Source organism: Pollachius pollachius, assembly GCF_949987615.1.
Source record: "Pollachius pollachius genome assembly, chromosome: 10".
Classification (NCBI taxonomy): domain Eukaryota; kingdom Metazoa; phylum Chordata; class Actinopteri; order Gadiformes; family Gadidae; genus Pollachius; species Pollachius pollachius.
In genome coordinates this window covers 7,300,092-7,327,435 of record NC_136943.1, presented here as the reverse complement: position 1 = coordinate 7,327,435, position 27,344 = coordinate 7,300,092, and the positions used below count along the sequence as shown (strand labels likewise).

At 43.7% G+C, this 27,344-nt stretch overlaps 1 protein-coding gene across 2 annotated transcripts in view; it reads left to right on the top strand.

Annotated features, from left to right (window-relative positions):
• Positions 1 to 341: 341 nt before the first annotated feature.
• The window catches only part of unc5a (unc-5 netrin receptor A), a 127,536-nt gene continuing 100,533 nt past the window's right edge, over positions 342 to 27,344 (top strand). For both annotated transcript variants that reach the window (XM_079744258.1, XM_079744257.1), the window contains exon 1: positions 342 to 586. In XM_079744258.1, coding sequence (XP_079600384.1) covers positions 493 to 586 — 94 coding nt within the window. In that variant the 5' untranslated portion in view covers positions 342 to 492. The remainder of the gene's footprint in view (positions 587 to 27,344) is intronic.

Sequence of the window (27,344 nt, the reverse complement as noted above, 5' to 3'; positions counted from 1 at the left end):
GGTTTTGCTGCTCGGCTGGCCACGCCGTACCTAGTCCGACTCTCATCACTCTAGCATTGCTGTGCAAGCAGATGTTCTCGCTCTCTTTTGTCAGAATATACATTTTATTCATTGGGATAAGGCATTCTTTCGAAAGCAACCAAGAATTTGGCGAAACAGGGTGAAATTGCCTGCGACCTGCCCGCAAGTGCATCCCGAACGGTCGCAGATAATTAAGAGACTGAAACACGAGGCAGAGTGAGAAGAGTGCCCGTTCCTTTATTTACCACACCTGTGATGCGTTGTTCGGAGCAACGGAGACGCACGACGGGGATACAGATGGCCAAGACAGGCGAGGAGGATACGTGTTAAGGAGAGCAAACTCATTCTAGATGCGTTGTGAGACGGCTTAGGTGCGACAGAGGACGCCCTTCGGACCCAGAGACCCAATTTACAATATTTTCTCTCCTCCCGGTTTTACGAAAAAACTTCAATTGTGAAGTGGTGAAAAAGATGATACCGTTATCACCGGGCCCCTTTGTCCGCTGTAGATTCACTTCTACGCTGCTGATGCTCTGCTGGATCTTCACTGGCTTCACCTGCACTGGTGAGTTTATTACTACGCCTATGTGAAGAGACACACACGCCTGTTTCCAGAGGTTTCAACGGAGAATATATGTGAAACAGGCGTTTCAAGTTTGGTCTTAAGATGCTTTTAGGGGACGTTGGAGCCGATCGGTCCAGCACCACGATGTGTCCGTAATGGCTTTAATGAGCCCATGGAAGCTCCCACATGTCCGAACTACTCACATCTTCAAGGTTACATATAAGTGTTTATGACATGAAAAGCAAGGTTAACGTGGCTCCGCTGTTCGACCTATTGCAAAGGAGTGCAATTATGAGTTGTTTTGCGAGAGTGCCGTGGTGTCTGTGCTTTTGTGTTTGCAGATGCATAAAAATATCTAGTTACGACTGGAATGGAAGTTAAAGTAACCACAATGAATGAGCCACCCAGCCTGCAGGCTGCGATCTAAGCTTTTTATTAACGAGACGGTGAGTGTCTGGGGTCAATCTTCAGTGTTCGTCTCACTGCGGTTACAACAGGCGTAGCGCCTCATCAGTGGCGTTTGTAACACGTTATCGCTTTGTTTGCCTGCGTTGAACCGGACGGACCCACTCGCCGAAGCCTTTATGCGGTCTTGCAAAGCGCCTCCACTGACTAGCCAGCGACCACAATCATTCAACTTAACGTTTCTTCCCGCTGACCGCACGTTTCTGCAGCATTCGCAAGAAGGCGACAGGTTTACTCGCTCTGATGAGCTACGTGTTATGGTGGTTTGTAGTGTACCTTGTTGGGTAGCCTATGCAGGCACTCCGGGTGCCATACAAAAATACATAGTCAACTGCATTTTTTTTTAATTTTTGTTTACATAGACCTATTTGTTTAATTTTTGAGGATATGAATTATGTTTACTTGAATTACATTTTTTACATAAATTTGACTAATGACATAGGCGTGTAGTGTTCTGCAGTCTGAGGGAGGGCTATGGCGAAAATAAATACATTTTTAAATATAAATATTGGTATATGTAACTAGTGTGAAAAAACGACTATAAAAATATATATATTCTAATTAAATGCATCTCAATCTTGGGGCTCAGCTGGGGGCTTTTCTAAAACAAAACACAAATTCTGCAGGAATGTCACACTTAATTTGCCTTTGTTGGTTTTCCAATTGTTAGCATTGTCCAGGACAGAAGGCAAACAAGCAAAAAGTTGTGTAATTACATCTCTGGCTTCAGAACACAAATCACAGATGATGAATTAAGAGGAGTCTTCACTTGCATTAATTAGGAGGCTAATTATGAATTTATTGAGATTAAATAAACAACAATCATGCTCAGGGGAGCCCATACTACAAGTATGTATCAAAGAAGAACAGTGCCATTAATACTTCCCTTGATGATGTCTCAGATTTAGTTTAATTTATTTTTCATTATTTCTTGCAAGGTGCCCTTTATTTTGGTAGCATTTTTTTAGCCAGTGATCTGTTTTGCTTGTCGACCTGTTCTTTATGTAGTATATTAAATCATTACAGTTATGGATAGGGTCTCGCTGCACAGCCTACTGTATCACTTCCATGGCGTTGAGTGAGAGAGTGTTCCATAAATGGATAAAGAAGCAATTTAGGAGTCAATTCCTCTAACATCATGGCTAGGACTGTCTCAGTCTTGATCGCACCACTTAATCTCTGTTTATTCTCTGTTCAGGTGGATTGTGCTTACTCTGCATGTCAGAACAACATCTTTCTTCTCCCCTCCTCCTTTCTTACCTTCCTCATTGTCCATTCCTACCTCCCTCCGTTCTTCATCCCTCCCTCTCTCCCTTCATCCTCACCACCTCACTCCCAGCCTTCTTTATTTCATCTATCCTTCCTTACCTCCTTCTTTCCTTACCTCCTGTCTCTCATTCCTTCCTTTCCTCCTTCCTTCCCTCCTTCTTAACCTCCTTCCTTTCTTCTTACTGTCTCTTTCCATCCTTCCTTCCTCCCTCCTTTCTTGCAGCTCTCCTTCCTCCCTTACTTCCTGTCTCTCTACTCTCCTTCCTTACCTCCTCACCACCTTCCTTTCTTATCGCCTTCCTTCCTTCATGTAAGCGTAACTCGGTTAATACTGAAGGCAAATTGGAGCGGGCAAGACACTTTTCCCTCCCCTGTGTTGTGAGTGATCTGTCGGAGACGGAGAGGGGTTGTGAATGTGCAATCCTCCTTAAGAACAAAGAGCAGTGACACCTCAGCAGACTTAGCACACCCTGCATATGCTAGGTGTGCGTGTTTGTGTTTGTGTGTGTGTGTGTGTGGGGGGGGGGGTTTGCGTGAACGCAAAGGTGCTTAATGATGAATTTGCAAACATGCACCTGTTTTAAAGCCATTATGTTTGGGAGATTATGTTTGGCTATTAGTAAGGAAGTTCAACACGCCTATCAAGACAAAAAAGGATCAACAATTGAATCCTTTTGCACTAGAGGAATAGACTGAGATCAACGAATGGTATCTGTAACTGGCTAATTTACACCTGTCTGATGTAATCATTGCAGATGGTTGGGCAATCCCAAAGGCTAATCAGGTCAGGGTTAGGTAAAGCTTGATTAGTCATCTGTTGTTTATGTATACTATTAGTTTTGAGCAGATTTATTGTCAAATGCATGGACACAGTCGTATTTCAGCCAAGATGGTGTTATGGTGCTACCCGGCGGTGAATCACAACCCCTGGTTTTCAAAGCATCCTCCTTGACATGGCTTTTGTTTTTCCACAGCCTACTATAGTGTGTTGCCAAGCAATCGTTGTTTGGATTAGTGAGGGGAACGTGGGATTTGAAATCAGACCACTCTCTAATAGTGTGTGTGTGTACACTAAGCTAAGAGTGACAACTCTAGTGCTACTTTTCTTTTTTAAACTCTCAAACTCTCTCACTCATTATAGTTTCCAATTAGTATAGCTCTCCACATTAGCATAAAATCATGTTTTCGTTGGTCTCGTCTCATACTTCTAATTTGATTCATTTGAGGGTTGTCTTTCTCGCAACATGTTTTTTTTCTTTTTTGCCGCTGTCTCTGAAATGACTCACTGTTAACAAAGTACGGGGAAGGCAAGTCTAAATCAACGTAATTTATTGCACTACAAGGTTCCTTCTGGTGAGAATGATTTAAATCTGTTCTTTTATATATTTGTACCTTTCTGATAGGGAAAACATTATAAAGGGACAGGATTGCCGGCATATATTTGCAGGGACATGATCTTCCACATACCAGTGGTAATTTCCACCGAGTAGAGACGTGCGTTTGTATCAGTCTTGAGAGATGAATACCAATGACACATGCAAAAGAGGAACTTATTCACTCAGGGAAATAAATAAATTCATTCTTTTTTTTTTGCCTAACTCCGACTTCCCAAACGATAAATTTGAGTGCAGAATACATCATGCAAATAGGGAATTACACTTTGGAAAAAAAGCAAGCAGGAAAGATATAAATTACATTGACTTATCTTGCTGGGACATTGTGCTTATTTGGAATAATACACTGCTACTTACTGAATATGAATTAACGAATTTGAACATTAAGAAGTTAAACATAATTGAAATATGCAAAATGATGCATCAGACCGACAACATGCCTTGCTATATTATTCATGAGGCGTCTTTTCTTTCACTCCTGAAGATAACTTCAGAAAAATTATTTTCATTCATGATAAGAGTTTTGTGATATCACGGTGTTGTTGTGTTTGTTTGGATTAAGGCAAACCAACATAATCGATTAACAAAAAGGCCTTGTATGCAAACGGCGCTTGTGAACACTGAGCTACGACGGAGCGGTCTCCATTTGGTGACAAACGTCCACCTCCGCCTTATCATTTGCAAATGGAAGTCTTGTGGGAGGAAAACGGAAGGACACATGTAGCAGACAGTGAGAGAGGACATGTGGCCAATGAACTTCATAGGAGGGAGGAGATTTGAGTTATTTTCTGCAGTCAGCGCAAAGCCAATACGTCTCTGTCACACTCTGCCCTTTTGCTTCAATTACCCCATTTCTATGTTTCAAGTCCATGTAGGGTCACTTAGGGCCCCAAGCTGAGCTGTGGCCCTTTACTGAAATGTACTGGATCCTTGTCGCTGTATAGTAAATGTATCTTGTCCATTTATAATGGAGGGGTGGGGGGGGTGGGGGCTGACCTTTCACCTCTGAATGTGATGAGTTCCTTGTGATGAGTACCACACCTATCTCTCAATCTGAATCTGAGCTATAATTCAAAGGATCCTGCAGTGTCCAATGTCGTATGAGATCACCCTTTGTCTGTTTCATAGGATTATTTATCATTACTCGCAACCTTCGCTTCCGCCATAACGTGTAACCTCATAAGCAAGGATCCACTTGTTGGGTTGAGTCTCTCCCTGCAGGGTATAGTTGAATATTTTTTGTCCATTTCCCCCTCCCACCGTCACCAGCACCAGCTTTTCATTACCTCTGTCTGCTTTCATGCAGGCCCCATGAAACAAACCCCTAGCGAAGCCAACGTTTCTCTCCCCGGGAGTAGATGAGTATCTCGGTGCAGAACATGAAACATGCGCAGGTTAGGGTTGATGTGCACAAGTCAATCTCAATAGAAGATCCTAATGTGTTGCCCGAGGCGTCTCCTGTGTTATCCCCAAAACACAGGAGGACTCGCAAGCACTGGTGTTCTAAAATACAATGGAAGAAACCCTTTGATTTCCTATACTGTTCCCTTCCTGCTGGCTCGGGCTAGAGTAAGAGCCAGCAGCTGCAAACATACTGCCCTTGGTTCACACAGCAAGAGCATCATCCAGTGTTCATATCACACTTTCCCAGGGTTGGACATGTGATCAACCTCCAAACGCAAGGCCGTGTCCGTGAGAGCTGCTGTTTTGAAAAAGGATCGGTTTGTCATCAATATTTCTGCCCCGGGTCGCCATCGCGGCGTACAAAGAGAGAAAGGCAGCGTGTTATTGGACGTACCCAGACTCTTCCTGCCCGGTGGGTGATCAATACGCCTCTGTGACTGGTTAATTGGCCATCAGTCAGTGTCGGGGAGAAAGTGCTTAGGAACCCAGAGGTGTCCTAGCTCAGCTCATAATAGACGAGTGCCTCGGTCCTCTGGGGCCTCTGCTGGCCTTTACTTTAGGCCAGGTGGGCCAAGGAGGCCAGCTCTGAATGCAATATGGAGAGCCGTAGATTAATAGTTCCTTAGCAGGGGCCACAGGGGACAAGCGCCGGCCAGAGCCAGCCCGACTTCATCACACGCGGAACTAAACGGTAAGTCAACCATTCCCACATTGATGAGGGCAAGCGTTGTCGAAATGCCCCGGTTGAGGTCATCGGTTTGGAAGTAAGCAGATACACAGGCACGCAGACAAACAGATGTGGCTCGCTCAAGCACTGAGTCACGGTGTCTGATATTCGTCCGAAGGCGCAGGCCCAACACGGCTTTGTGCGCTCCTCCTGGCGGAGCGTTGCGAATCGTCGACGTGACAAGATCCTTTTGGTATTAGGGAAAACGAGTGAATCCCAGCCGAGGATATTAGTGTTTGGCGGCTTCCGGCTGCCCTATTAGCGTACGTCTTGTGCGTGTTGGTGTGCAGCGGCTGATGAGGTAGGAGGGCAGATCAAAAAAGGTCACCCGAGTGACATTAGTCAGGGTGTGTGTCAATACTGAATTATTAACAAAGCGCGCGGATAAACCATGCATATCCCGGGCTTACGACAGCGTACAGCGTGTTGTCTTGGATGGGCGTGTGTTCCGAGATGTGTTGCTCTGTTGACTCAGTTGAATTGCTCGCCCCAGGCCTGGGAGCCCGGGCATATATACATCACGGGGAAAGGTCACCAGCACCCCCCCCCTGTCCTGTCAACAAAATCACCTCGAGAGGAACCATCCGAGCCAGACCTCCCCCAAATACCCTTGCCAATCAAACACCAGCAGGGCCAGCTTGCGTAGCCTCGGGTAATTTCTAATTATGTTCTTTTATATGCCATGTGTAAAAGGGGTAAGCATAATAATCAGCCGTATTTGTTTTCGGAGGGGATTTTTTTTTTCTTTTCCTTTGCTTCTCTTCAAGGTTGAGCTGGCGGACGTGTGTGTGTGTGTGTGTTTGTGTGTGTGTGTGTGTGTGTGTGTGTGTGTGTGTGTGTGTGTGTGTGTGTGTGTGTGTGTCATTAATTGCATCCTTTTAACATTATTTTCAACATGCAAGGGACATTGGTAAGGACAATTAATTAAACCATGAATTTAAAAAATAAAATGGAAAAAGCTTATTTCACTAATGTCAGCAGTGCTTTGCAAAAGAAACTCTGATCCATAAAAACTCTTCTGTTATGGTCCCCCCCCCCACACACACACACACACACCCAACCCCTCTCTTGGAAGAAAACGTGGCTTGGACGTTACAGAATCACAACGAATGGAAGTAAACCAAACGATTTTCTTGGCCAGACCAACCGGAAACGCTAGACAGGCAGAAACCCATTCAAGAAACCCAATAGTCCAGTGGAATGAATCATGGGGAAAAAACTGCAAGTGGATGTTTCCCTTTCATCACGTGCCTTATGCTTTGATTGAGGTCTCTACACACATTTAGACGTTCCATGGATGCTTTGAAATAGGCATATTTGGAAATGTTTTGGCTTTATAAAATATGTCTGTAACCTGTACACTGCTGAACAATGCTGGGTTTGAGGTAAACCACAGTATAGTCTCTTAATAAATAGGCTACACTTACATTAACATATTACTTTACTCCCCTAAGGCTTAAGGCCCATTCACACCCTACGGTATACAGATAGGGACCCTTTCGTCTGGTCCCGGAGGTCTTTTCGTCTGTCAGTGGGTCCGTTGCCTCTGAGTTTACGAATCCGGAGTGCTCCGAGAGAAACGGAGCAATATCAACGGAAATCGAGGCTGCAGTATAGAGTCGGAAGTCCAACCATTCGCGAAAATAGAGAGTAGCATAATGTCTGATATTGTATTTAACGTTTTATACTTGTATATAACTGGCCTTTTTATTTTATTGTTCTCCTGCTTTGGCAATGAGTTGTAACTGGTAATTTAAAAATGGCGCAACATTTTGAGGAGAGAATCTGCGTGTTTGTGAGCGGTGTCACATGCCACTGCCACGTAGGCCTACACTTTTTGCATCTTTTTTTGCCGATTTCGGATGACACAAAGCAAAATAATCTCCTCTACAGATGCCATGTTTGCGATTGCCGGTAATTTGCGACACGAAAGTCACTGCCCTCTAGAGGATGTATTGCGTGACATCCATAACAACACTGAAACCGGAGTGAGGTATGAAGGGTAGTCCTGGAGACGATGTTTGGTACGGACGGACGAATTTCGTCCGGATCCGGAGGTATGAATCAGCCTTTAGCCTTCTACACATACCGACATACCAGATCTACCAATTTGTCTGCTTAAGCCTACGCTCGCAAATTATGTAGCTCTGAAATAATTTGGCTAATCAACAGCAACCTAACTTGCAGTTTCCTTGAAAGAGCAACAAACTATTATTGGGATATGTCTGATGGGTTTAGGGAGCTTGCTCTGCCATGAGTCAGCCTTAAAGCGTGAGTCAGGGGGGGAAGTAATGGCATCATTAAGAAAGACACACAGAGCAGGTGACAAACGTTACCATGACTCACTTTCTCGTTGACACGGATGGGGCGTATGAAAAATGTCACAGCAAAACATCGCTTTGCACTGTTAAACGGACATTGATTTCCAGTGACAGTTCTTTGGAAATAGGCGTGTTTTGTGTTGATCACTGGTTAATAAATGGCAACAACTTGGTTCTCTCACAGGGATGTAAATTGCCGCTTTTGTGTGCAATTGTGCCGGTGAAAAAGAAAATCTTGCTGTGGTAAATCCAGTCTAATATCTACTGTCTTTTATAAGTTGCCATTGAATGAGGTTAAACTGTGAAGCGCTGCACAGTGAAAGCACTGGAGCAGAGAGTTCAAGGTCCTTTTACAAAATTAAATCATTGAGTCCAATTACCTGTACTTTAATTAATCTCAAGTAAAGTAGCCTTTTACAAGTTGTCTGGCTTATTGACTTAATCCGTTTGATTTTATTATGAGAAATAATGAGCATGATTGCAGAAGTCACAAAATGGTTTCTTGAGTTGTCGTTCTGACAATTACTCACCCGATTAATATTTAAAAGACAATACTTCCATTGGGAGCTGTAGCAATTGTATTGATCTTTTTCTCTACTTTATAATGAATGTTTAAAGCAGGCTGTAGACTGGGCGGTATTGTCCATTAGCTTCACGATAAACGTCTAGAAGTGAAAGCACATTTATTTATGCGCAAAAATCAACTATTAATTTAACCCCATCTACGATTTCTACTCTGACTTCTACTGTGACAATCTTGTTGTGGCTGTTGTGGATGTGTCTGCAGCTTGAAACGTGCCCATATTTCCTGGGCCCCATCCTTATCAGCTGGAAGCCAAAGCGGATGCAAAGAGCTTCCACGGCCTAGTAGATCTTGCCAGATCCTAAAGCAAACAGTGGGGCCTGCGGTCCCACCAGTATGAGGCAGCCAAGTAAACCCATTAACCGCCTATAGAGAGGCTTGTGGGCACTGCAATCTCCACAAATGAACCACCGGTTGGTTTGTCTCTGTTTGTCTGTCAAACAACCACAGATGGGTCGATAATACATTGCACCATTCATTAACCTTCGCCAAATTCTAATTATTGAATGACAAACGTCTTTTAACATATTTCAAAAATGAAAACATGCTCTCTAGCTGTGAAGCGGTTCTAGCCGGCTATAGCACGAGCATTTCACTTAGAAGACATAATCTGACCGGTCAGCAGAATTTAATTTCAGGACCAATGAAAGGGGATACTTTATTTAATTTATTTTTTTTACTCTGAATTCCTCTGCTACCCCTTCCTCAGCGCCAGTGCCTGACACCACACATTATTAGAGTCACCAGAAGGTGTTTGATTTATGCTGAGGCTCACTTATCAGCTTCACACAGGCCATGTTACTTTCCCTCTTATCGTTCCGCCAAGCTGCTACACAGTTGCACTTTTTTTTTTCGGCTACACAATTTCTTATATATTTTTTGCCCAAACTCAAATTTGATGACAATGGCCACAATCGTGACTTAAAAAATCGGACAAGTTCGTACATTTAGCCCCCACCGTCGCCTCCCACTCCATCCTTCTTTTTTCAGATCAGTTGAGTATTCTAACGAAATGTCACGACTCCAACTGTTGGGGGGGGTTGGGGTCTCTCCATCCCTGACCCCTCCTGTACAATAATCCTCCCCCGCTCCCCTCCTGCCTAGCCCTTGAGGAGGCCACGGTTAAGGTGAACTTGGATGTGTTTGGGGGGAGGGGGTGTGTGTGTGTGTGTGTGTGTGCTGTATTGCCGTCATAGTGGAGCTGTGTGTGTGTGTGTGTGTGTGTGTGTGTGACATTCGTATGACTCCGGGGGCACTCTCCTGACCGGAGAAGTCGTTTGCTGTCACTGAACATCACTGTCTTCCTCTTCCACTAATGGCGTCTCCAGATTGCGGTGAGAGGAACAAAGGCTGGTTTGTAAGACGCCACACACGCACACACACCAAGGAGGACAAATCAAGTCCCTCCATTAGGGCACACAGAGCTGGTGTTTCCAGACAGACGTGACACGGAAGCATATAGCCAAAGAAGTGTCATGACGAATATGAACCAAGGAGTGGATTGGAGTGAGATGTGCTTGAGGCTAGGTGGTTGAACTAAAGGAGTGAAAAGGCATCCCAGTGAATGGGCCCCAGCCACAGTGGTGGTGACACACAAAACGCATGCATCGCAGCAAGGTCAATTCTTCCAGCGATATGACCACGGAGGGTTGTCAGACGTAGAGTAGATTGAACCGGACTACATCAGATGGCTGAAGTAGTCCGATTTTTTTCCTTTGTGTATTCACAATATTCTATCCAAAAGGAATCCGCACTCTGAATAATAATTAGCTTTTTGCGTGGATATGCATATCAATGCATGCATGTCAATAAGATGGGGAGGAATTACACGTTTTGATTTTTGCCCAAAGGTTAATCCTGATCAGTTATCAATGTCCAATGAAATGTTTTACGCCGACAGAAAGTATCTGCAGTTTACCCTAGAGTAAATACTGTTCTGTTCACGGTGACGCATCCGTTTACAGCTCTAGGAGGTATATTTACCAGTAGTCTTGGCTTGCATACTGTGCACTGTAAAACATGAGGGGATGGGTGAACCGTGACATTTGTTTACTGGTTGCTTCGTATAGGGTTGTGAAGCAAAATGTATTTATAAAATATTTGACTTCTTTTACCTTGGTGGTCTTCTTGCCTTATTTTCGTTTTTTTTCTTACAAGCATGATAATGAAGTTTGTCTGCTGTTTTATGACACTGTGACATCCAGCTAATTGGATTTAAATAGAAACCCATTTGACAAAATAAGTTACTTCTTACTGCTGGGGCTGTGGTTTGCTTTCTTGACTTTTCATGTCATTTATTTATTTTATTTTCTGTTCTGATTAAGCCTGAGTCTTGCCACATACAGTATACAAGACCCAAGCTAAACTTAACTAACCGGCAGAGAAATCATTTGAAGTATTGGGGTCATGGGAACAGTTTAAGATATGCAAAGAGAAGTCTGGGTAATAAACATCCAGAAGACATAATCTGAGTAGCCTATATAATGTTTAACCATTTTATTAATGTAAGCTTAACTCTGAACAAAACCCAGGATATGGCTCAGAGTTCTTGTTGGGGTACTCTTACACTTTTAAAGCACTTCAGTGCAGTGGTTTTGGATTCTGTTTCTTTTTTTCTTTTTGGGGGCTGTAATCACTTTTTGAACAGATATTTTTCTGTTTGCCGAGTCCCCTTATGGCTTGTGTGTCAGGGATCCAAAGTTGGGTTGTTGTACGTGTCATATTTCTGCAACGCATTACAGAAATGCTGCACTCGACCCCCGTGATGTCACACCACATCTCCATCTCGGCGACACGCGCAGTCACAACACCGGCCTGACCCGACAAATGTGGAGGGGAAAAAAATGGGTTTAATTTCAGGAGAGGCAGACATACTTCCTTATTATTAGATTAATAGTATTTCATTCGGCTTCCCCTACATTATTTATCATCCCCTGAATAAATATTACAACAGCGGCGCACACATAATGGAAAATAGTTTGCGAGCGAACAGTACAGTACAGCACATATTAGCTTGGTCGCCAGGCCTAAATTGCTTCAAAATTGCTCTTGTTAGCAACACTATCTTCCTCTCCCAATCATTTGGTCCGCAGAACAGACATGTCGTTTTAAAAGCGATTTGCCCAATTTTTTTTCTCTTCAAAAGGAATTGCTGCATTAGCCCTTCATCGTCCCTTCTTCCTTGGTCACAGCATGTCTGCTAGCCCATGTGGCTAACCGTCTCTGTGATAGCTGCCTAGTCCCACAGGTTTAGCTGTAATACCGTCAGTAATTCCACGACATGTCGCCTTATGAAAGCAAAGCTTGTGTGACACACCAAAGCTCTTGTGACACCCTAGCGTCTGTGAAGTTTTTTCGGTTTCTCATTATTTCTGCTGATGCCTTTATTAGGCCTCACACCGGTGATATCACTGTAACAGGAATACATCATACAGCGCACCTTTTATGCGGAAGCATGAAAATGCGCCACTATATTCCCCAAATTACTATTATAGGAACTTTATGCTACCACTTGATCATGGTTTAGTTTAAGAGAGTTTTTCAATCTTTTTTATACAGTTCAGTTTCTGTGGCTGTTGTTGTTGTTGTGTCTTATGGAAAGAGAGCGCTTTTCACAGTCTCCACCCACACATGTCTACATGACTTGTTATTCATCACAAGCAGTTGGCGGCACAGTGGTAGAAATGGATGTCCCACTGTCAAGCTCTTCCCTCCAGTTGGCGAAGTTTGTCAGTTGGAGGAGGCTATAATGAACTTTAAACTCTGCTATTAAATAACCGCACAGGTGACGAAGGAGGTGCTTTTTTTGAAGCCACCATTCGATGGCTTTTTGTTGTAAAATATGTCATTTTAGAATGTTGTTTGAATTGGAATTGGCAAGACCAAGCTTGACTGAATAAACATGAGACGGTGAATATTTTGTCAGTGTACTCAATTGTACAACGGACGGTGTAGACATGCTGGGTGTTATGCTAGCAGGATGAAATACTGCTCTACTGGAAGTGATGTCATTTAACAAAATGCATACTTGTGTGACCGCATGCGCTGTGTGACCAATGAGGTTGAAATAGTATCCAGAAATATATGGAAAAGGGTACTATCGTGACCTCAGATACTTATTGCTTTGCAACGATGAAGATAGTAACTTGTCATTGCAGGGGAAAAGAAACATAAAATAATAAATAAAAACAAAAATGCAAATACACGACAATTACCCATGGGGAAGCCCTTGCCGAGTAGCCTTAAACATGTAAACACTGAACACTACAGTGCCAGATAGTACATAAAACCGCTTTGCGATCCAATTTGTAGAATATGACAAACACTAACCCCCACGTAAGCGGCGCCTGCAAGCCAGGACGCTGGGCGTCAGTGATACAACTTCATGGTGTAGACCCTTGACCCTGAGACGCTGGGCTGATCTATTTCCTCTAAAGTCCCATTAGCCCCGGTGCAGTGCGCTGATCCCACACCCAGATTGTCACCGGGCTTATCTCCCTATCTTTAATTTTAGAAGCGCAGGGGGAGGACATGTTGGAAGGGATGGGGGGCAAGAGATGGTTATCTGCCCCCGCCGTGTCTGTCTCGTCACTGCCCTCGTCAGCTCACCATTGTCTGCTTTTTGGGCGGCATATCTGTGTTCCAGTTCCCCAAAAATACCTTTCTTTCTTTACCCCCCCTCCCACCCTTGTCCTTTTTTGTAATGGCTGCTGACACGGCCCCCTTAAAATTCCTGGGATTTTTTTCCCCTGACTTGATTCCCACCTTCCTACACCGCCTCTGTGGTTCCTGAGCGGAGGAAAATCGAGGGATGAATAAGAAGTCGAATCATTCAAAAAAACGTCAAATAATTGTGTGAGCACATGGATTCCGTTCTTTTGAATGTGAGATATAGATGTTTGCTATTTTTGTTATAATGGGGTCAGCACATATTTGGCTTGTAAGAGCGACTTCTGACAGAGCTACAGTAGCTTTTGTCTCGAGGACGATAAACTGAGGCAACGGAGGAAGCATTTTGCTAATTGTGCTCAAGCATATTCACCAGGCCAGTGAGGAGGAATATTGTCTCTGCTGTATGAAGTTCTGGAGAATAATTGGCATTCACAGAAGAAGAAATGCTGAAATAACACATTTTTATGATTCATTACCTATCAACGTTGTATTGATGGTTAAACTATGCTTTTGTTGGCAACAAAGTACAATTAGGACCTTGATTAGCCAAATTAGGTCGCCTGAGTAGTCCAATTGGCTAATTTCCCTGTGTGATCGGTGCGCTTTAATTTGTCCAAAGCTAATCAGTTCTAATGTCAGAGAAATGTCCATTTGGTGTATAATAGCTTGAGGTTGCCATGTCCTAATGGAGTATGGGCTGCCATATCTCTGGGGGCTTTCAGCTTTGCTTTTAACATTTGCCTTCCAAAGAGTTAAGGGGCAGAGAAATTGTTCAATTAATCTAAAAGAAAAGCCAGGGACCAATCGATGGGATTTTCATTACGGTTATGTTTTCATACCGCAGCAGCGGGGGGGGGAGGGGGAAGGAGCTCAGGGGGATGGATGATACATTAATGTCCCCCGCCCCCTCTCCCCCCGTCCCTGTTGCCGTCGGTCACTCGCTCCCAAGGCCTGTCTCTCCCAATGGATCGTGATCAGGGAGATGATCTGTCCTAGCCTGGGGACCTCATCTCACTCACGCCCTCAGTCCACAGCTGTGCATGTTTGTTGTTGCAGATTTCAATCTCTCGACTGTGTTTGTGTCGTTGGGTTTAACCTACAAAGGAACGGAAAGGTGGATATTTTTCCCTGAACTATGGGTTTATTAAGGTTGGCAGCTTATCGAAGGCCCTAAAATAACAGGCTTTGATGATCTATGATCAGAAATGAATAGGCCAGCCTGTACTATGAAATATCATGTTTCATAACTGTGATGTATGTCACCGTATTAGTTTAAGAGAGTGTAATGGCAACAGAGTTGTATTTTACTCATACCTTGCAGCCAAAGGAGCCGAAGAGCAATTAGTTGTCCTCAGGCTTGTTGTTAAATTATTCAGCAGCCGAGAATAAAGATCCCAAGATTCAAATTGGGTAGCCTGGGCTGATTGTGTGCCTCTGTTGTCCCGTGCGTTGAATCGTGTGCTGCAGTTCCCATGTGACAGACCAAGAACTCTATTTCCTTCTATTTGTCATCAGACGGCAGATGACAGCGAGGAATCACACCTTTTTGGACAAGCTGAGCAACATTTTGTCTCATTATATTTTAGATTCATCTATGGTACATAATTGGGTTTCTATTTTAAGCATCAATACCGTGTACTTAATTACTAAACAGCTTTTCGTCTGGTGGTTGTTATGGATGATTTCAATTGAGGACCTGTTTTGACTGCTCATTGGATATATATAAACAATGGATATAGAAAGTGTAATTGTTCTTAAACAAGTTGAATTGTTTGAGAGGTGTCTCTCCTCACACTACACTTCTTTCTTTGCTTACACACACACACACACACACACACACACACACACACACACACACACACATACACATACATACACACACACACACACACACACACACACACACACACACACACACACACACACACACACACACACACCTCTCTCTGCAGAGTTTATTGAAGATTACTGCAAAGCCTATACAGTATGTTCACATTTAATGTGTGATGTATGATTTCTGCTTATTCCCTCTTTAAGTCTGCTCTGCTTATCATCTCATCGTCTCTCCAGCACAGACAGCTTGGCTTTGCCTCTTTCCTGATAAGCATGACACATATTTCAAGTTTTCTTCTCTTTTTTTTCCTCTATGCCTCTCATTAGTTATTAATTTCGCTTTATTGAGCTGATTCATGTTTGCCGTGCTGGAGGTAAATGGCCATAAGGATCCTTACGGCGTCTGCAGAGATTCAAAGCATTGTTCATTTTCAAAGGAGGTTGAGGGTTCAGTTCGCCTCTCAGCCAGGCATCTTATCGCCGACGACCGGGCGGTTTTTCCACTTTTGACCTTATTTTAATTCCCGGATAAGCCACTCTCAGATGGAAAACTGCACCGAATTAGTATCCTTTCTGATGTGTTTCAAAGGGCATCATTGTGGCCGTGTCTGTTTCCCTGTTGTACTACATGGACGATCTGCATGGCTACCAGCTTGGCAGATGTCTCCAAATTCCTCTTTTTTTCAAGCAATGTTTTATGTCTATTCAGATCATACGAACACACTGACCTTAGTCCACATGTATCTAATGGGTTGTCAGATTACACAGTGTAAACACTGGCAAAATATTAGCGGTGTACCAATTCTTGGAAAGACACGCTTTTTCTACAATCTTGGCAGATTGCAAAGGGGCCACTTACACAACAGTACCTCACTTATCCTAATCGCTCGAAAATTGGGTTTTCGAAGCAGAACGAGTTGCTGACCTGGGATGCTGTGCAGGTCCGGCCTCAGTTTATTACGATTACAAAGCATATGCGCGCACATATTTTAAGACGTGTTACCTAGACGGGAGATTACTGCTGTATTTCACTTATCCAAGCGATGTTTGCCAATTGAGCAAGTGCAAAATATTCTGTCCTTTGAATTGCAAGACATCATAATCACTAGTATTATTTTCTCTCAGCTTCAACTGATCTATCTATCTATCTATCTATCTATCTATCTATCTATCTATCTATCTATCTATCTATCTATCTATCTATCTATCTATCTGTCTCTCTGTCTCTCTGTCTCTCTGTCTCTCTCAATCAATCCATCATTCTTTTTTTATCTCTTTTACTTCTAAAAGTTAACCCTGATTGGTTGCTTCTGGTCACATACTTTGGCTCCTTTGCCTCCTCCTTAAGGTATTGTTTAGCTGTTGGCTTAAGTGACAGCACTCGGCTGGAGACGAACCCACGACACCGATCTGTTAGGGGAGGCGGGCGTCGAGGTGAGGCCTCAACCTTGTTGCAACTGCTTTCAGAGTTATCTTGTGTGCTGTCGAACAGAACGGCGAGATAAAACAATTCTGGAGGGGAAGCGATTCTGCCCCTAATCAGATTTATTTACGCAGCCCAATGAGAAAGATTGATGTCTTATCTGCCGCCGTGGATTTCAATTCTCTATGCCAAGACACAGGCAAACAATCACTATGCAGGCTGATAGCCGTTATACCAATTGTGTGTGTGTGTGTGTGTGTGTGTGTGTGTGTGTGTGTGTGTGTGTGTGTGTTCAGGTGTCTGCCTACATGCATGTGTGTGAATACACATCTGCCCATTAGCAGGATCTGGGGGGGGGGGGGTTTCCCTTTTCCTTTTTTCCTATTCATACCAACAGCCCTCTCCGTGACAAGTCCGCTGACGGATAAGTTCATCTTTTTCCCTCCCCTTCCTTTTCTCTCCTCCCGTGGCTATCGCTCACGCTGCTCAAACGCAAGGCATCTAGCCCTACATCTGCCGACTGGAGATTGAGAAGTCGAGCTCAAGGAGAGATCAAACCGCGGCGGCTGCCCCTGCCTTGCTCTGAGCCATGTTTCCTGTCCTCTTATGATCAGGCCGGAGCACAGCAGGCGAGCTCCCATTTTGACTGAGCCCCTTTCTCTCTCGTGGGGCCAAACCTTAGATAGCATCGGTTTGTGTACACAGAACACATATTTATTGCATTAAGCACAGTGATCCTGTGAAGCGGTAGCTCGTTATAATTTAGTTAAAATGGCTCACTTGTTCACTGGCCATCGAGTAAATGTATTTTTAATGATCAATAGTGTGTCTATTTTGGCGAAGGGCTATTAACAATGGCCCATATGTTTAGCATAAATCTATGACATAATGGATTATGCCGCGGATAAGTCAAGGTCAGCCAACCGTCTCTTAAATATCGGCGCCAAAGTTATGCATGACGTTGATGTGAAATGCATTTTAATCAAGAGGAACTAGTTTGAAGAATGGGCCTTTATTTGATATTAAAATGGGACAATAGGCAATAACGTTGCAATCATGGTTATTGGTGTCTGTTTGTTCAGGAAGCAGCATTAGGCTGGTGGTCCTCCCTTCGCCGACTTGACGCTGGTGAGACCGGTGGGCTGTAGGGGTTAAAAAGTGAGGCAAGCAACCAGTGCTAATACTGAAAACCAGTGCAATGATGGGATCCTCAGGGAGAGGGGGGGACACTTCTAATTGGTGTAGAGATAATTAATGCAGGGAGATTTATCTTAAAGGGAGAGAAAAGCTTAGTGGCTGGGTTTCCCCCTTAAGCTTCATTTAGACTTTCATCTGCTATCAGTACTTAGTCGTAGTGTGTCTGTGTCGCGCTGCATAGTATTTCTGGAACAATTCGGAAAAAACGTTTGGTACAATTTGTAAAGGGATGTGTACCTATGATGGTTGGATCATGTGAGATCAACAAACACACAAACGATGCAAGAAGTTATGAAACTATTTGTGAATAGCTTACTCTCCTTGGAAGTACAGTGGTGATAGAACCTAAAGTTTGTGGTGAAATGTTATTTATATGTATTAGATAAACCCATGCGTTATATAAAGATATGCAGACTTTAAGATATGTTTGTCATTCATATCCCTCTTGTGCATCATTTGGGAATCAGACAATGTGACCAAGTTGCTATAAAATAAGCAAACATTTATATATTAGTCAAGCAATCATGCCTGTAAAAAAAAAAGTAGTTCTGTTTGTACAGCGTTGTGCTTTATTTGTTTTGAAGCAATAATTTCCTCATTGCTGAATTTGGCTTTGGGCACATCCCTTGTTATCAGTACCAGGTATTTTAATTAATGGGTTGGCTTATTAGTATTCTCAACCCCGTTTTCCGTTCATAATAAGAAGTCCACATTTCCTGCTCTCACAGCATAGGTGTATATGGGGAATGTAGAGGACAGTCTCTGTTTTTGAAAAGGTTTCAAACAGAAATATTTCCAACGACTCGGCTCTCTGCTGATTTTAATGCCTGACAGCTATTGTGTGAATTATATATAAAAACTAGCTTTCACCTTGCCGTGGTAGTCACGGCACGGATCTGAACAAGTACAACATTGCAGGCATTTCAGGTATTCAACAGAAGACGAAAAACATACCCGTCTGCTTTCCGTGATATTATGTACGTGCTGCAATATTGGAAACGAAAGCCATCCAGATCAAGGTCGAAGTAAATATTGTAACATTTGTAAAACAATGCCATGGATCATGTTTTGTCAGCTACCAAAGTAACAACGGACACACAATCTGCTGAAGGGCCGAAATGTTTGAAACATAAGAAAAATCGGTTTCCATTTGGTAAAATGGCACTCACCACATTGTGGCATCGTAAGACTATCGTAAGGGTTTGTGTTGAAATACAATAGTCAACTAAATAATGTAGACCATTGCAATGCATTGTAACTCTGACTTGTGGTATACCATCACGAAAGGAACCAGTTGTTCACCTAATAGCAACCTTATCTTGGTAATTGGCTTCATAGACGTTTTGTACTATGCACGGAATAAAGATATGGGTGCAGAGTGTCTCCCTTGTTTTTAAATAGAACAGTCATAAAGGTGTGGAACGCAAACTCTGTGTTGAGTTCCCTGTCAGAACGGGACATAGTTTACATGAACTGACAGCAGCTGCCTTGGAAGCATACAAATTGCGCAAGTGCACATTTTTCTGCTTCTCGCACAAAGCACAGGCACTGACAGACAGCTCTCACATTTTTATGGAAATAAAAGATCCTCTGGCTTGTTATCTGGTGCAATTGCTATTCCCCGCGAATAAGCTACAACAGAGAGAAGTCTTCGAGATCTGGGATAGATTGCCCACCCCTCCCCGGCGTAGCTTATTTTATTATCTCCTGAAATGGCAAGGTTACAGTTGCTGCATGTGCTGAGGAAAGGGGGAGTCGGTTAGCATTTTATCCCGTAAGACATCAACCTTTGAGAAAAGCACATGCTACTTAAGTTTTCTCAGGATTTCAGAGAAAATGACAAAACTTTCCATCATTTTGTAGTAAAAAAATAACATTGTGTATTAGGTGTTGGATAGCCCTTAAATACTAGTTGCCATACACAAACTTGGTAACCCTTTTGCGTTGATATAACATCCAGTAGTTTAAATTAGGTGGATTTCCAATGGTGCCCTAAGAAGACCTTGCTTTGTAACGCAGCACACGTTTAGCATAAATCCCTCACTCCCATTCTGGCATCCACCTTGAACCTGCCAGCATTCACTCATTCCTGCTCTGTGCTCTCATACCCAGCTCTGCTTATCTCCTCTTTTTTTTAAGATTACATTTTCAACAGTGTTCAATTCCATTTGCCCGGGGAGAAATACATGCAAGATGTGTCAAGTAGCAGTTTGGACGTGGGGGTAAAAAAAAAAAAAGCACACACTTTTCTTCACTGATTCCATGAAAAGATGAATGGGAAAACTTTCGGGGAAGGAGGGCGAGGGGATTAAGAACATTTCTGTAAGGCTCCTAAAGGTTCCGAATCGAAGTTGTTGTTGTGGTGGTTTCAGTTGTCCATTTCCCTGGTCTGTCTGCTAGGAGCCTTTATAGTCTGCGTCTCGCCAATCCCGATTTGAATCAATAGTAATCATTTGTTGACGGTGACTTGTCGTAAGAATTTCAGTGCCCAGTTTGACTCAGCGTTGCTCTGTGCATCCGACAATGAAAGGCTTTAAACTTGATCTTGAACTGGGTGGTATTTGCTGTATTTCGTAAATTCTGTTTGCTTACTTTGTTATGATGCATCAATTCAATTTGTATAATTATATGCATAAAAGATCATTTAAATCGTATCACTGTTGACTATGAGTTTTACATAGGCGTTGTATGGTGCTTTAACCTAATAATTATTTTGAAATTAGATATACTATCGCGCTATGCACTAAATAAAATGACATGTCAAGAGATTTATGGAAATAAAATTATAGCACTTTGATTTGCATACATATGAAAGTGGTAATGGATTGAGCCATTTTCCTCGGTACAATAGTTGGGCTATCTGTCCATTAATAAGAAGGACCATTTTACAGGTAAGGCAACTGTCAGCTTCTGACACGCTGTGATTCATGTATTCTGTGAATAGGGACTAATGAGAAGCATATTTCAATCAGCCCAGGATCTAGAGCGAACCTCCCCCGCCTTCCTTCTTCTCCTGCTTCTGAGGCTCCTGCAAAATTATCAAGCAAGCCGTTTAGCACCTTCACTGGTCTTTCAAATTGAAAGGAGAGGAGCGAACGCTATGTCACTACCCGTCCCAATAAAGTTTGTCTTTCATTTTCTTAAAGTACTTATTCTACATTTGTTTTAGTAGTTATTGCACTGATGTGCTCTTTCTTCGGAAACTCAAACTGATTTAAAATGTATTTTGAGAGAATATTGATGATGCATGCCTAGCTGTTTCGGAACAAGCTTCAAGCATTTGTCTTCAGTCTTCCAGCAACACACACGGACACACACACACACCCCACCACACCACACACACAGCCCGGGACAAAATGCAAACAGCAAGTGGGCAGTGTAGGATCACAGTTTTACAAAACCCATACTGGAAACATATTGATTTATTGATACATCCTTAAAGGCATTTGTCTCCCACAGTCATATAAATATTTAAGCTTACTCTGAATAACATGCCCTACTAAATCAGTGAATGTTTTGGGATTCATAAGCATAAGCGCGCCCATGCATAACCCTGCCCTTCTCTGGACGAAAACAAACAAAATGGCCAACGCCGGGGAATTTGTTTACCTGCCGTTTGGTGTGTGTAAGTATTGAACTCTATAGTCCGAAAAAAATGCTAACTCGTAAATCAGAAAGCCCCTCAGGGCTGGGGGTATGATCCGGCCCAGCATCTGTGCACAAACATTTACCCAGGTCTTCCGGACGATAATGCACCTGTCCCGGGGAGAGAAATGAAGGATTGGGGAACCTCAATGGGGCTCCTCTAAGCTGCTGGACCCTGGTTCAAGGGTTTGAGTGTAGTTTGAGTGTAGAGCTGGGTCAAGAGAACCCCTCTGAGTTTAACTTGACCCGGTTGCTCAAATTAGCTAGCGCTGATTGATGGTAAAGGTCATGTTGCTGGACACCCAGCAGTAAATTAGCTAAATGGTAAAGAAGAAAATAGCGTTGTTGATCATCACTATCTGTTTTTAATGCACTGCATCTGCAGGGGGCCGTAACCTTTGGTAAACACCTGCTGTGCGTACCATTCACCATGCATTCGGTTGTAACTCGTCATAGTTCATGTTTGTTTCTGCAGTATACAGTGTGGTGAGTCTATAGGCTCCATCAACATTGGAGTTAGTAGCTACGTTTTAAAAAGCATCCTTTCCCTCGACTGTACTGGGGGAGAGGATGCTTTATAACCACCAGAAGAGTTATAAAAATCTAGAACCTTTTAACCTGTTTGGTCTTCTTTTTATAATTAAACCTGGGGGTATTTTAACCGCTCTTTCAGTTTCTTTTGGGAGTCGGGAAGATTCAAACTCTGGCAAAACCCGAAATAACTGAACCATGGTCTGCTTGAGAAAGGGAAAAGTAACTAATTTAATCCAACCACGGTTTCGGTCGACTTCCAAAGAAATAGAACGAGGCCCACTCTAGAGATCACACCGAAATATACAGTGCATTGTGGGTTCTGAAGGTAGATATTCAAACCTCACAGCTTCTAGCCCAGAGAGCCAGTGCCTCCCTCGCGTTCAATAGTGTACTTTTTGAAAGTACACAGTACGAATTCTTCCAGGGCTCTCATTAGGGGACGCCGGCTCCACCGGTGCCCTCTCGTAGCCCCACTTCTCCTTTGGGTTGTGTGAAGCACCGACTTCTCCTGGCAACACGCAGTCTCCACAGTCCGTACTGCATAATAATGGAACCGCGGTGGCGGCTCTCTGTTGTTGTTGTTGTTTGCCCGAACAGCCTGTGATCAGGAAGGTATTTGTCCACTTCTTTCTAACGGATGAACGAGTGGGCTTCGCGGTTGGACCCCGCTGACGTTCATCTGGTTTGAACAAAGGCCTGTGTAGACAACTACCACATCGGAGTCGGACCACGTCCGCAAAACTATAGGTATGGAAAATGGCAACGTCGAAACTTTTCAATTATTTGAAGGAGTGTCAAGTCTAGAGAATATCAATAAAAGGATATGATCAAGGGATTCTTGCTCTAGACATAGGACCTAACCTATTTGAAAAGGGCTATTTAAAAATGATGTCTATAATCCAATGGCATGCCTCTGAATGGAAAAAGGCAGCAACCTATATTTTATCTCGGCTAAGATCATACAAAAGTGCTGAAGTAAAGGTTTAACTGTCAATTAAAATATATTTTGCAAAAGGGTGCAAGTGGCCACGAAGAGGGTCCAGGTTTCTTGGAGTGTCTGATTCACACCAGTAAACAAGGAGACTTAGTTTCACCTACCTTTCCTGCTGACAATGACACATATAAAAAGACCCAATTAATTCAGTAATTTATACCTGCAGTTAACTTGATCCTAATTGATACACATGTGTCAGGGAATCTGTTGGTTGAATCCATCAATGTATTTGTCGCTGGTATTTGCTTAATACGAAAACAAGTGAATGGAACTGAATTGCCAAGTGGCACAACACAGGCAGCATCTAAATATGTGTATCATTCATGGAGGACATATTATAGGGATTCCAGATATTTATGTTTGACTCACTGATGGGGGGGGTTTGGCTTTGGAGCTGAAGAGCCAACCTGACTCCTTCCACCACTTTCACTTCCTGAACCAATGTTCCCTCCAAGCTGTTCCTACTATTGCCGGGGTTGCGTCGAGGGGCAGGTGGACTCGATCCACCCTAAACCCTAATGGCATGGAAATGTTTAGCGGGCTCCGCGACCCGTGGAAGGCTGTCATTGATTATGTGGTTGGCATGGGGATGGCGGTGGTTGTGTGTGGGCGTGCAGGTGGCACGTTGGGTGAGGTGTTGGGGGGGGGCGGGGGTGGATACAGGTGAGGGACATCTGGAATGGGTTCAATTTAGTCAGTGGGAGAGACTGTGGAGAGGAGATAACCATAGACATGCTCACACAAAAGTCGTCTGTGTCTGTGGGAGTGTGTGTGGGGGGGGGGGCATTCTGGGTGGTAAATACAAATAAATAACAACCCATGGACATGTGCACTGAAGTGCACACCGAACCTGGCCAATCCTGAGATGAAAGTTTGTGTGTGTGTGTGTGTGTGTGTGTGTGTGTGTGGGGGGGGGGGCTTCCAGATTTGCACTTTGAGGTGCAAAGTAATTATCCTCCTGGTGGCTTGGAGGGTTCAAGCGATTCGGTGCTGGAAGAAAGCCAGTTTGATGTGGATCCCCCCCCCCCCCTCCAAGAGGAAGGCCCCTGTGCTGACTTCTGCTTTTATCACCTCCTGAATATTCCTGCTCGCTTCAGTGCCCAGGGGATGTATCTTGTGTATCGGGCAAAGCAGATACCACTGTGGTCGGGGTGTCGGTCGGGGGCGATGGGGGAGCTGGTAGAGGAACATGGCCACTCCTCAGATGTTTGGCTGACACCGAGATGAAATGTCCACATTTAAGTCAAACAAAGAGTGCACGCTGCCCGTAGTGGGGTGCCCGGAGAGATACACGCACCACATGCTCAGCTGCGTATGTTCCACTGCGTCTAGCGGGTTAGACCATCGCAGTTGAGAATCGTGTGGTTTCCAAGGCTTCCTCAATTATTAATATTACATCGTGGACACTAAATCAGTTTTCCATAGATTTACTGGGGCAGAAGGCTAGCAGTGTTGTCAGGGGGAGGTGATTGTGGAGAGATAGTGGGCCCGGCTGTGGTAGAGGAATGGATTTTTTTTTTTTCCCAGATGATAATTTCATCTGAAAATAAATACCTAACCCGTTGAGTTTTTTGCTGTGTACCTTCTCTCCCCTCTCTTCCTGATGATAATTGTGTTTCTGAAATGGCAGAGTAGATTGAGTAGGCCTAATCTTGTTTGATATGAGTAATTAACTAATTACCACATGTGTTATGGAATCGATTCAGGGAATGAGCGAGGTCAATGGGTAAGTAGAAGCATGTTATTGTTTAAAGGGAAATTGCGTAGCAGATTGCCAGAAATTAATTCGCATCCGATCAAGTTCATGGTGGTTGGTTTGGCATCTGGTCAGTCGGTTGAATCTCGTTTTCGAAATCGTTTGAATTATACTGCGTTCACATGGATTCGGGTCGAGGGCAAAGCGGTTATGATTAAATAGATTTCTTTTTTTTTTTCATTTTGGATTTTCATTTCTCTAATAATTACACAAAAAAGAATCAACCCGAAATAATTGTGATAAACATTTTCATTCCGTTCTTTGTAAACAATACAACATCACCATAGCAACATGTTGTCGATTCGTCCTGCCATTCCGTCGGAATTGTTTGTTTGTTTTATCCCGTGCCGTCCAGAAGGTGTTGTCCATCTGCTGTCTGCCGTCTGCCCTAATTCCATGCGGACACACACATGAACATTAGCACAATGAATACAGCGTACCGCCAAGCATCAAGACCTGAAGGTATGACGTTATGTGCCTTCATGAAGACCAGCGTATTGATCCCTTCTATTTCAATGGTTCTCCTCCCCTGTGCAGTCCTCGTGCGGTTGTAAAGCCAAACCTACTCAATAGGATGGTGGTTGAAAGAAACAGAAGAATCGAACAAGTATAGAAATGAAAGAGATTCTGTTTGGTTTTGATATTAAGCCCAAAGCTCTCTGTGTGTGTGTGTGTGTGTGTGTGTGTGTGTGTGTGTGTGTGTGTGTGTGTGTGTGTGTGTGTGTGTGTGTGTGTGTGTGTGTGTGTGTGTGTGTGTGTGTGGGGGGTCCACACTTGCACGCGGCCACATGATATTAGTCTGAACCCCCCCCGTGTTCCACATCTCTGGCAGGTCTTGAAAGATGACCAGTATTCTTGGAGAATAAGCCACTTTCCTCTGCCCTCTCACTGGACATATTAGATCCTCTTGTCCAATCAAAGTATTCATTGAGACAGAATGCCTCGGCAAGATGTGTTGCCCTGCCTGATCACAGAGCCATTCTTTTATTCCCCTCAGCTTGTTCCGTTTGTTTTGTGGAGGAAAAAAAACAATCAACCACAATGGGGCCTATTCCCTCTATCCGTCGCCCTATGGTATGGTAAGCTGCTGCACGCACCGATCACCACCGCCCCTATCCTCCAGTAATCGGTCTCCTGATTGATCCTCCGTCCCCCCGAAAACTCTCACAGCCCCACCAGTTGATCCCTAGAGAGAGAGAGAGAGAGAGAGAGAGAGAGAGGGAGAGAGGGAGAGAGGGAGAGAGAGGGACAGAGGGAGAGAAAAGCCCGGAGGAGTTGAGCTAGACCAGCCCATATCCTCGAGGTACCTCTTCAACTCTCCTAATGAAGTCCTTCTGTTGGACTTTTTTTTTTTTCTTTCTAGACAATGGGTTTGATATCACAGCAGGGCATCGGTCTGAACAGAAGGATACCAACCCCTTCCTGCTGAGGGCCTCCACGCTGCAGCCATATTGCTGGCATGCTTTTTCTTCTTTGTGCTCCCGCGGCGTGGGCCATCCCACACTCGGCTGCTCCACACCCATGGAGTCTGCCTCCAACTCTGGACCCTTCCTCATGCTCCTCTTTAGTCATTACCCCGGAGATGAGCGAGCACATATTTCTGAATTAATCATACACTGGAAAATCGCGAATAAATTATTTCGTGGCAGTGCGTGGCGCTTTTTTTGGCCATCAGTCAAATGGCGTCCTTGACGGGGAAAATGCACCATTACACCGGTGCATCGTTGTTTTCCAGCGTCAGGCTTCACCAGCGGTACTTGTACCCAAGTAGATATTTTTAACACACTTTTGTCACGTCAAATGTATTCTACCGTCACTACTGGAAGGGGAGGGGAAGAGTTTGTTGATCTCCATCTACTGAGATGTACAGCGCACATGCTTTTTCCTCGGCCAGCCCGTTGCTCTTGCTAGAATCGTTCCTTCCGTCGGCTCCTGAGTCAATACCGGATCTCTATATTCTTCTGATACCTCATTGTGCCGCCCGCTCCTGGCTGTGAACACTAATCAATACCGCTGGCAGAGAGCTGTCAATCAAATGACAATGTCCCCTCTGATGCATCAGCATGTGACGCATCGTTCAAGGTTGATCACTATCACGTTGACAAAATCCATTCTAATCAGGAAGGACGGCCTGGGCCGATAAAGTCAACGTTTCATAAAACATTGTTTGACATTTAAGAGTAAAATCAGCACTCAGATATTTCTATGGTGAATTTAGGTTTTAAGAGGCCCATGTTAATTTCAGTCCCCACATTGGCTCTTTAAAAAAGCACAACCTTCAATGTCCCTTTAAAATACGCCCGGGCCTACTCTTGGGAAGGTTTGTGGCAAGTGGAAAATTAATCTTCACACATGTATTTTTATTTGTTTTATGTGTATGTGTGTCATCCGTTGCATTTAAATAATACTTGAACTTGCCTCCCGCTTTTCTTCTTCCGAACCCCCCAAAAAAAAGGAAAAAAGAAATGACATCTTGTATTATGAGAATCTCTTGGCTTTAGGGCTGTATTTCACAGAACAATGCGTCGTAGTCTGTCGCCGT